This window comes from Dreissena polymorpha, chromosome 7 (genome assembly GCF_020536995.1).
Source record: "Dreissena polymorpha isolate Duluth1 chromosome 7, UMN_Dpol_1.0, whole genome shotgun sequence".
Lineage (NCBI taxonomy): Eukaryota > Metazoa > Mollusca > Bivalvia > Myida > Dreissenidae > Dreissena > Dreissena polymorpha.
In genome coordinates this window covers 11,074,496-11,085,772 of record NC_068361.1, presented here as the reverse complement: position 1 = coordinate 11,085,772, position 11,277 = coordinate 11,074,496, and the positions used below count along the sequence as shown (strand labels likewise).

Below are 11,277 nucleotides of genomic sequence, written 5' to 3'. Positions count from 1 at the left end.
ATTATCGATTATAAATGATAATTGTAATTATATAACAAGAAAATTGCTCAGTAAGCATGAATCGTACAAGGCAAACAATGTTTCACATACACATCAAAGAAGACTTTCAAGCCACTTAAATGATCTACATAGTGCCAGTTCTCAGTCTCGTGCAATCCATAATACTAAATAAAGAGCATCCGAATATTGGCCAAAGTTCTAAAACATTCTAAATACCACATATGATGGTCACGGCCTGAGCTATTCTAAGTCATCCCAGCCAAAATTCACACCCATGTTCATTGGAACTGTATTTAAGAGAAGCTTTTTGCTAATACGCCAGAGCGTGTTCTGGCATTTGTCAGGTAATACACTTATCTTTATTTTATATGTCGAAAACTTAAAATATTGACTAACTATACTTTACTGTTTGAATTGATATTCGTTCGACTGAGGTTTTATTTCAGGGTTGTTATGTTTTTTATTGTATAGAATTAATAGGTATGTAAATAATTTTGTAGAATTAATCATAAACGCGCTTATTAATATATTATATTTGACACTTAAATACGAATAGTAAAACAAATAACTAAATATTACAAATTAATTGATATCCTTAATATTATCACTTACTTATGTCATAAATCATGTTTACAATTGCTAAGGTCCCTATGGGCCCTGATACATGGCATGTCAATCCACTTCACAGACATTCACCTGATCACAAGTCTCGTCCTCAATAACGAGGGATGTTGACCAGGTCAGAAAACGACGTAGCGGAGCGTGGCGTAAATAACGTTCGACCATCATGCTGACGGTCATGTCTACTGTCACCGAAAAGGTCCGCGTCTGATATATCATCACTAGTGAACTTTCCGGTTTCCTCATTGTATGATTCAGTCCAAGCGAAATGGTCCAACTCTTGTACCTCTTTGCTTTCATCCGGTGAAATTAGGTGAGCATCTGTCATTGTATTGGTAAAGACAGATGGATGATTATAATTTATTGGTTTGGTGATGAATTCAAAAGCAATACGGAAGAACCACCATCTGTGGTCATGAAATGACCATCTCCGGCGATGACTTCGTGCGACCTAGGTTTTTTGAAGGTCAGGATACGAAACCTTTGCTGTCAGCCGGGTATTTCCATCATAAATGTATCGTTCGACATATTTAACACCTTTAGCGTTGGTATTTGCATGAACTCGGGGTTCTTTCAATGGTATATTCAATTCATACCCGCGCACTACATCTTTTGCTGGTTGTTCAACAACATCGTCTTCTTGTTGTCGTTATGTTTGCATACAAGATTCACAGAATCACTTAAATCGTTGCCGTCCTTTGCCACGTTTGATTGTTTTGTTTCGTTTCCCAATTTCTGTGACAGACTCTCCGCATTGCTAGGATGCTTGATGTTTTTGCATTTGATATCCGGTTTACTATCGCTTTCTGTGTTCTTGTTCTTGTTCTCATGACTGTAAACAAATATAAACAAGACTATTGCCAAGCAATACAAGTCCCCTACCTACCAACGTGCATAACCGCCATATTGCCATCTGTCCATGTTTCAAGTTTAATAAAAAATATATATAGAATTTTTAAGTTATCGCAGGATCCACCATTTTCAGAATATTACTAGTGTATTTGTTGCCTTAGCAACCAAAATTCTTGACGTAGGAACAAAATGAAATGATGTGCATAATATCCATATTGCCATCTGTACATGTGGCAAGTTTCATTAAAAAAAATATGAAGAACTTTTAAATTTATCGCAGGATCCAGAAAAGTGTGACAGACTGACAGACTGACAGACACACAGAGCGCAATAGTCCCCTCCGGTATCACCGGTAGGAGACAAACAACCAGAAACATAAGAACAAACTTCTATTTCAAAATGGTTATTAAATTATATTTGGATCTGTATAGATCTCTATTAAAATCTAAAATCTGTCGATAAAAAACAATATAAAATTCTAAAACTCTCGGTAAAAAAAGACATGAAATAAAACAAATAAACCTTTCGTTGTCTTTGTCTTGAGCTTTCTTGTCATTTGTTTGTATCCTGTCTTTCTGAACAATGTTTAAGACGTTAGTGTCGCTGTTTTGATTACCGCTTTGCAGGACCTGGCTTCCAACAATGTTTACTACCCGCCCGCCATTAGATCCTGGTAGATTTCCAAGTGGATCCCACAACTCTTCTTCACTGCTGTCAGTCTCTTGTGTGTAAACTGCAATAATAAACGATAAAAATATAGGAATAAAGAAACTTCAAGTATATTTCAAGTCTTACATTATATTCTGACAATACATGCAGCACACCAATTAACAAACACATTATGAAGGCTGGGCTCTTCCACGACTTTATAAATAATTCGTCTTTATGATATGAGCGGTTTCCGTAACCTCAACACACACAACAATTCAAAATTACTTCAGCTTCATTCATTAACATCGAGTGAATAATCAAAGTGACGCCATATTTATTGCTAAAATAAATAAGCGTTTGCCAAATAAACCAAACTTTAAAATTGATTAATTCGTGAACTTTAATATAACATTTCTACGATGTTGTTCTACTGCTGGATCGCGCGTACACGCTCTTACTATTAACTGAACAATATTTTCGAATTCCCTGAACTTATCTAATAACATTAGTCTCCGTCAATCGATAGTTGCAGAATAACCCACACTTAGTGTCCTTTTTTGTAAAAAACAAAACAAAACATTTCGCGGCACATGTTAGAATAAGTTCTTTATATAAATGGTGATTCATGCAAATACGCATAAGTTATCAGGATTGGGATAGGATCAATTGGTATCGTGTTTTATCATGTCCGCTTCACACAGTTATTTTCTCAAATATATTAGGGCATTCTAAATGCTGGAACATCTTTTAAGTCAAAGAAAACAACTGTATTAGTCTTGTCTGTAAAACTAAAGGTTGGGTCAATTTGAGTTGAATTTGCTTGTTTTTTAATTTTGGACAAATTGTAAAAACTAAATGTTTTGTCTCGTATACATTACAAAAAACACACATTTTCCTTAGTAATTTAAACGTGTATACAATAACATTCGTTTTGTAATAACATTAATTACCATTATCGGCAGGACCCTGGTCGTATAACCGTCTGCATCCTTGTGTACTTGTAGGATTATCGATTTCCACGTCGTTCGTTGTCAGATTAGAAATCAACATCTCAGAAGTTGTAATCCCTCTGCCATAATCCATCTGACCTCTTGGATGTTCTTGCTGCTGCCGCGTTTTGTGCTGCATATGTCTGGGTGTATATTCTGTCTGTCTTTGTCGCAATGCACCCGGCGCCTGCTGCATTGCCGTATGCCTTGGCCGTGGTTGGTGAGTGGCATCATACCCGTCTGCAGAACGGATGTTTGTACGACTTGTGTGTGTCCTTTGCCCGTCGTTCACAAGCCCCATGACATGGTTTTCGTCACCGCCCTCCCGTCTGTATCGCGGCTCCTCGTTCAAAGGCATCTGATTGTGTCTGAGAAAACGACTCTGCTCTCCGATCCTTGAAAACTGTCCTATTCTATGGTAACCACGATATTCAGGTGCCTCTGCAGGTCGATAACCAAGATCCAGACCCAAAGCCCTAGTCGGTCGCGAAATATTTTGTTGAACACCGAAAGGTGCGACTGGTTCGCTATAAGGTGTGAACGATGGATTAACGTTTGCATACACGTACTCGGGTTGCGAAAATTCTTCACCCGTTTTAAGAAAATGATGAACGCCTTTTGTGTAAGAGGACGACGCGGAACCTTGGTTAGGTTCAATGCTCATTCGTCTCAGCATGCTTTTAGCATCACTGATGTTGAAGCCATGCTGGGTAGGGTCATTGATTCCTCTATACAAAGGTTCAGTGGTAGCCTGCGTAGTGCATCGTGGCCCTGACGTCGTAAAAGCACTTGTACCAACAACCCACGCATGTTGAGGAGCGTCCCTTCTGTGCAATTGCTGCTGGGGCAATAAACGTGTTCGTACCATCTTTTGTCTTAACTTGTATTGTACTTGCCGCGGGTTCTCTACAAGTTTTCTTCTCCGAATGGCGTTTTTCATGATTGCAACGATTCTATCGTACGTGTATTTGGACTTGTCAAACCAGTCGATTCCGCTGACACTGGCCAGTCCGGGAGGTGTCCGATAATTACGTTTGTTTGAAGGCTGAGAGTGGACTGGCCGTACACTGAATTCACAGTCCGAGACTAGAAAGTCCTTGTCAACCGGACCAATCCTAGTCAATGCGATTGCTTCTTCGATGAAAAACTGAACCCGTCCAGATTGTTCCGTATTCTTAGAAAGATAGACCAAAACGACACTTGCATTTTTCAGAACAGCTTGCACAACTTGAACTTGAGACTGCATGAACTTTTCGTCGCCAAATAATTCAATATGTAAATCTTCGTTTAGCTCTTTGAGGACTATAGCTTTTATTTCATCTTTCATATCAATAGCATAATCATAATCATTCTTGTCATGCACAATTACTGCATCATACAAACGGTTGATATCTGACCGTTTGGACCATATTTCCTGTTTTACATTTTGTTTGATAAAATCCTTCAGGTCTTTGAAAGAATCATCAGCTTTGTCAATCTTCACGTCTTCACTGAATTCGACACGCTTCTCCGATTGTTTGCCGTTTCCATCTTTTATGTGCTCTGATGTTACCGTTTCTTCTTCTTTTTCTTTCTTATTTGATTTAAGAAGATCTTCTTCAGCATCATAATATTCTGGTTGTACTCCTCGCATGTTCCGTTGTTGATTGAAATCGTTCATTGATATGAGTTGGTCTTGTTCTTGCACAGACTGTTCTTGAACTCCTGACAGCAAGCGCCCTGTCTGCCGATCGGGAGGTTCCCAATACTGCTGCTCGTTTGATATTGAATCTTGTACGTAGAACGGCTCCGAACGCATTTGAACACTTGATGATTGATTATATTGATTTAAATCTATTTGCAAATATGGCGCTGTTTTAGGGTAAATAATTGGCATCGAAAGCTGGATTTCGTTCGAATCGAAAAGCCCGCGTTGAATGTCTCGAGGGTAAGAAGGTCTTGACATACTTGCTGCTTGGACATCTGTATGTAGGATCGTCCGATGTCGAGAAAAATCGGTCACATTTGACCTAAGAAGGTCTGTCTGAAAACCAGGAGGGCCTGCGCAACAATTTGAATGTCTTGACATCATTTCTTCAGCGATCTTGTGTTTATCAGAACCAGTTGTTTCTGACTCAGAATCATCTTTGGTGTTAATTTCCATGCTCGAAGGACATCTGTCTTTTTCATGACTGTCGCCTTCAACTATTCCATCTTGACTCTTTTCAGTGCCTTCTACAACAAAGAGGCTACTAAAGTACGTACACAGATACAACAATAGCGTCATATACGTTATTTATACGTAATTTATTATGCATTATTACTTGTTTAGTAAATTATTTAGTCATATATTTCTGAATTCTGAACTCAAACAATTTAAACAAAAAACTTATGTTAAATATTTTAGCATTGCGGCATTAGGATATTTGTTCCGAAATTTGGAAATCCTAAAAAAAACGATATGTCGTGATTTGCATACATAGTACATTGGTATTTTATGTTTGCGAACAGGCAAAAGTAATTTCCGTAATTTGTTTAAAGGAGCACCAATATTTTGAAAACAAGTGAATAACACAAATATTAAATTATATATACATGTCTTCATGGAGATATGGGTGCATACGGTAGTTAACATTGCACTTTAATTAAATAAGGTCATTTAATTCTAGTTTACGGTCTTGTAGTGAGTATTGCTTTGTACATATGGAAGGGAATATCCGCCAGTCCATGCATGATGTTAAATGACATTTTTATTTTAACTACTGTCATATGCTTTCTGATACATGGTATTTGCATTTTGTCTAGTTACATTTGCTATGCAAACACTTCATCTCATTGTAACAGATTGGTAAGTTTATAATTACGTCATATATATCTTTACTTCGTGAGTCTTATTGACAACTGCAGTTAAACTTTTTGAATTTGTATTTATGCTTATTCTAACGGCGTTCTTTGTTCTACTATGTGCATTTGGCTATGTTGCTACTGAATTTAACAATCTGTTAAAATATGTATGGATCTATATTACTTCTTAAGTCGATTACTAGTGCGTCTCTGATATAGAATTAGTCTCCGCTTTTGCATACACCGCCATTATAAATAGTTCACAATGCGAAAAGGGGAACCAGTAATAAAAAACCTAATTCCAGCGCAAATTGCAGCGTAAATTATTATTGCCGGGAGATCACTCTAAACATCAAAATCAAAATCTCCGGTATGAACCGTGATACATCGACTATCTCTGGAATCCTCCGTAAAAAGCGGTGATAGAGTAAATCAAAGCGCTGAAGGCACTCAATTTGTTCGCTGTTGTGAAATCTTAGACGCAACTCAGTTTTCAAAATTATGTTATTGCTTTTTATATCGCAAGTTTGAAATGACCACAACCCATTCAAATTTATAATGAGTATGTCTTGAAGCACAGGTCGCGATGTGTGTTTTTTTTTCAAATCATTGATACAGCTAATCAGTGTGCACAGACTATCTTATTTGACATGCATTTAGCCCCGTTTCCCGTGAAAACAGCCAATATGTACAGATTTCAATGATAAACACTAGACGGGCCAACGTTGTCTTACAAGCTGTTAAATACACATAATTTATGTAGTGTACCAGTAAGAACAGACAGATGAGGTAGTTAGAGCAAACGCTTTTAACACCACGAGGGCTGAACGGAAAACTGCAGTATGTCCTTCTTTATTTAATATGAGTAACAACAGTCTTCCGTTCACCCCTCGAACTGTCCAGAGGCAGTATAAAATGTCTACTTTTCAGTTGTACACTGGTGTTTAAACAGCAGAAAACAAAAATGATTATTTTCAAAATATTAAAGTTTGTATTTAATATTTTCCAATGAAATTAGGCATACATATACTTTAGTATACAAACAATATGTATGTGTAATTTGGTGATTGTAAGTTATATAGTTATTGACTTACAGAAAAAAGTTTTTTGTTGTCAGCTTGACTTAATGTAACAGGCATTGCTTTAACATTTGAGTCTAGCTCTGGGAAACTTGGACTCAATGCATGTGCTCAAAATGTTGTCTCCGATTAGCCTGTACCGTCAGCACAGGCTTATCAGGGACCACACTTTCTTCCAGAGACTTTTTTATGGAAAAATTCCATTAAGTGGAAAGTTCATCACCGATTTGCCCTGATTAACACTTGACACACATGCATTAAGACCCATTTTCCCAGACCGAGGCTCAATTATGTTGTTGCTGTATGTCTTGTAATGACTTTGGATGAAGCCATCCATCATGTAATAGCGTGTCAACATAAACTCAATACTGAATAACCTGTTTTTACAATTTTATTACAAAATATATGTATTACATGGCTGGTAAAATAAATATTAGGATAAAACGCACATTACATAAACATTATCTGAAAACAAAATAATCCCTCTGGTCCTGTTGCTAGTGTATCCCAAACATACTGCTTATGACTAGACATACGCAACTTTTCTATGATCATACAATTGTTTTCAAAACAATCCGTACACTGGTGCAATATAAGTTAAAAACCTACATATACATGTGAGATTGCACTACTGTCTGGTTATATGTAAATGCCTGGATGCACAATAAATAACTGATTTATATTTGTTAATTACATATACTTCATCATGGTTTTATAATTTGTGTAAAATAAATGCAACACGAGCTCTTCATAGCGGGTGCCAATGCTCGACTGTGGGTGCAGTTTTGAATAAATGACCTTGACCTTTGACCTAGTGACCTAAAATGGGTGTGGCGTGTAGAATTCATCAAGGTGCATCTATATAATTATGAAGTTTCAAAGTTGTAGGTGAAAGCACTTTGATTTTAGAGCCTATGTTAAAGTTTAATATTAGAGGTCACAGTGACCTTGACCTTTGACCTAGTGACCCAAAAATGGGTGTGGCGTGTAGAAATCATCAAGGTGCAGCTACATATGAAGTTTCAAAGTTGTAGGTGGAAGCACTTTCATTTTAGGGCCAATGCTTCGGATATTAAATACAGAGCAGCCAAAATTCTTAGCAATAAAACACATAGCACACTCTATTATCATTATCAGAACATTTAGACTGTTCCCTGAATGTTTTTCTTAAGTTGCTTGTAGCTCCAGTTAATCGGATTCACCTCTGTGCTGGTGTCTTTCCCGGGTCTCGTCAAGCTCCTTCAACAGGTGGTCGTTAGTTGTAACCAGGGACCTGCATTTACAATAGGGAAGTGAATGCAAAACATTTGTCTTTTTAAGGTTGAAATTATTTAATATTTAGCTTGACTTATGCAATAGCTTAAGCCTTATTAAGAAACGTTAAGTATATGCAATTGTATAACTGCTAAATAATTATAGTTATTGGCCTTGGATTTAAGGGCAAAAAACAAACATTTTAATTCTATAACTGATACCATCAGAGTTACCGGTATAACCTTTGCATTTTGGACCTGACTCAACTCGATACACATTTTTATTTGTATGCAGTACTTATAAGTGCCGTGTTGTGGAATCTGATATTATGTTTTTCACCAATGTCTTTACCCAATTGGAAAAAGGACGGGTACACATGGGAATTATTTTTTTAGTTCAAAAGTGTTTGAAATATCCAAAACTATGGAACTCAAACCATAAACCTTTTTATAGTTAGCTGCTAAAAGCATTTTTCCTCATCATTAATTATGAAGGGGGTTTCCAGAACTAATTGAAAGTACAGAAAGGTCTTGTTAACAATAATGAGGAAGTATTCATAATAAATGACTTCTTTAAGTTTGAACATTAAAATAAGATGTATATGCATGAATATTATGAAACAATAGAAATCTTTACATAAAAAAAGAATTAAGGTGGTATTAATTGTAGTTCCAAAATATCTAGCACAGGCCTCTTTAGTGTTGCCTACCTGATTGCACCTGGGTGTAATAGTCCAGTGCTGACATAGCCACAGTTCCTGTATTGGCATGTCCATGCCTCCTTCTTTTACTGTCGGGTGCAAAAATTGCCTTTGCAGCACTAGTTCTACTGACAGAGGTTACTGGTGCAGGTGCTGGTATTGTGTACTCCTGTCACTTGTGTTGACATTCAACAAATCTGCTGCCTGCCTTAAAAGAGCAGCTGCTCTTTGCTGTTTGCTCATATCTGAAAATGTATTCATGTGCATTATTTTTTATTCATAAAAACAAGTCATCTATATGTAGTATAATGATAGATTCGAGAGATAATAACTGTTACGTAGTCAGATCAGATATTCCACACTTGCTGATCTAAGTTTTTACCATTTTTTCTCAGAAATATGATCTTATCTGCTTTGATCACCTGAGTACCGTCTTTATGGAAAATCTTCACCCCCCCCCCTATTATCCTACATGTACTAACATCTTGATATGTTTGTTTGTATGGTGTTTATGCCCGTGTATTTAACTTACATTAAGGCAGAGATTCACTTAATTTTGCTTCCTGGGTTTCACCAGTACTAGGCTAGAGCTCTGCTGTCTCGCCAGAGAAAACTCCTATGAAAACAAAACAGCACAGCCTGTGTGGATCGAACCCAGGACCCCTGAGTTACAAACCGTTAACATTAACTGAGTCACTGAACTACACATTATAGATGCAAAGAAAAACAAGGTAGATCTACCATTTAAGTCTATAAAAGAAAAAATCTTCATTACATGTGTCTGTTTGAAGACACCTGTTAGGTAACTGTTCAACTCAAACCCATTTTGGTCAACTTATACCTGTTGTTTGGTCACTGGTACCTATCCAAAGTTATCTCGTACCCAATATACAAAAATAGGTGTAAGATGGTCAAAAAATATTGATAAGAGTATAAAACAGTATCAGAAATATAATCATTCGAAATGAAAAAGAGAAACCATTTAGTTCCAGATAACATAATTAATTTTGTTCGTTAATGAGGTAACTGTGCATACTTATTTTCTCAAACTGCGTTCCATTTTAATTAACTCTACATATGAATTTCCATGGGGATAAACTAGTAAAAAACAATTAAAATGAATAATTTGAATAAGATACAATCTTACCAACCTAGGTACGATTTGATGACATAAAGACAGTGTTACGAAAATATGCGATGAAAACAGAATGAAATTAATTGTTAAATTCAAACAAGCCAACAGGTAGATGTTTTGATCATCGTAACCCACCTTCGTTACAATGATACTATGGGACGTTTGACGTGTAAATCGAAACAAGATTACGTACATTAACTTCAAATGGACCTTAATCACTAACCAAATGACAAATCAACTTTCGAAATGGGGATTGCTTGTAATCGTATGCAATTTACTCAATAAAACAGTACAATATACAAGTAAACTTTACCTGAATAAGAACAGTGGAAGATACGTTCGAAACGACGCGGTAGAGTAATTCATCTGGTAGATATATAATACAACACCGTTATACAGATTAACCTTTTACGAAAACTACCGATAACTACTGAAAACTCTGGTTCTCCGTCGTGTATGAATTCAGTATTACTAATGCATTCGGCTTAATGCATTCGGCATTCGGGTTACTTTATGTGAGCTGCTGCCTTGTGCTTATTCATTTCGCTTATTATAACTTACAAAAAATGCCCGTTTATAGCAATACTTAGTATTGATATTATAATAGTTCCTCAAAAAGAAGATAGCCACACCACAGGTGGTTAGCGTGTTGCTATGATATTAATTAGTGAAAACATCATTTTGAATGATAAATGATCATATAATAACGAAAAATTAAATTTTCTGAAAAAAAATCACTATCAAATATATATATAACAAGGTATTCAACTCAAAATCACCCCAAAACGGGGTGAATCGCTTTGAACGACCATATCTTCATCAATTATGCAGCGATTTTCACGATCTTGGTCTTATTCAACGCAGAAATGACTTTCCTTTCTGGAAATGTATATGTCTTGCAATATTTTTACAAATGCTGGGTCAACTTTTAAGAATTAACACGATACACAACTAGTATGACCCAGTTGACAATGATCAAAGCGATGCACCCCGTTTTTGGGTGATTTTGAGTTGCATACCTTGTTATATATATATTTGATAGTGAATTTTTTTTTCCATAAAATTTAATTTTTCGGTATAATATGATTATTTATCATTAAAAATGATGTTTTCACTAATTAATATCATAGCCACACGCTAACCACCTGTGAGTCACACCCGTAGGCACATTAA

At 36.3% G+C, this 11,277-nt stretch overlaps 1 protein-coding gene across 1 annotated transcript in view; it reads right to left on the bottom strand.

The window, feature by feature from the left end:
- Positions 1 to 1,224: 1,224 nt before the first annotated feature.
- Positions 1,225 to 11,277, bottom strand: part of LOC127838247 (uncharacterized) — an 11,570-nt gene continuing 1,517 nt past the window's right edge. Inside the window, exons 2-4 of the mRNA XM_052365870.1 lie at positions 3,075 to 5,327; positions 1,996 to 2,206; positions 1,225 to 1,453 (exon numbers count right to left, since the gene is read on the bottom strand). Of these exons, the coding sequence (XP_052221830.1) occupies positions 1,225 to 1,453; positions 1,996 to 2,206; positions 3,075 to 5,256 (2,622 nt within the window). The 5' untranslated portion in view covers positions 5,257 to 5,327. The remainder of the gene's footprint in view (positions 1,454 to 1,995; positions 2,207 to 3,074; positions 5,328 to 11,277) is intronic.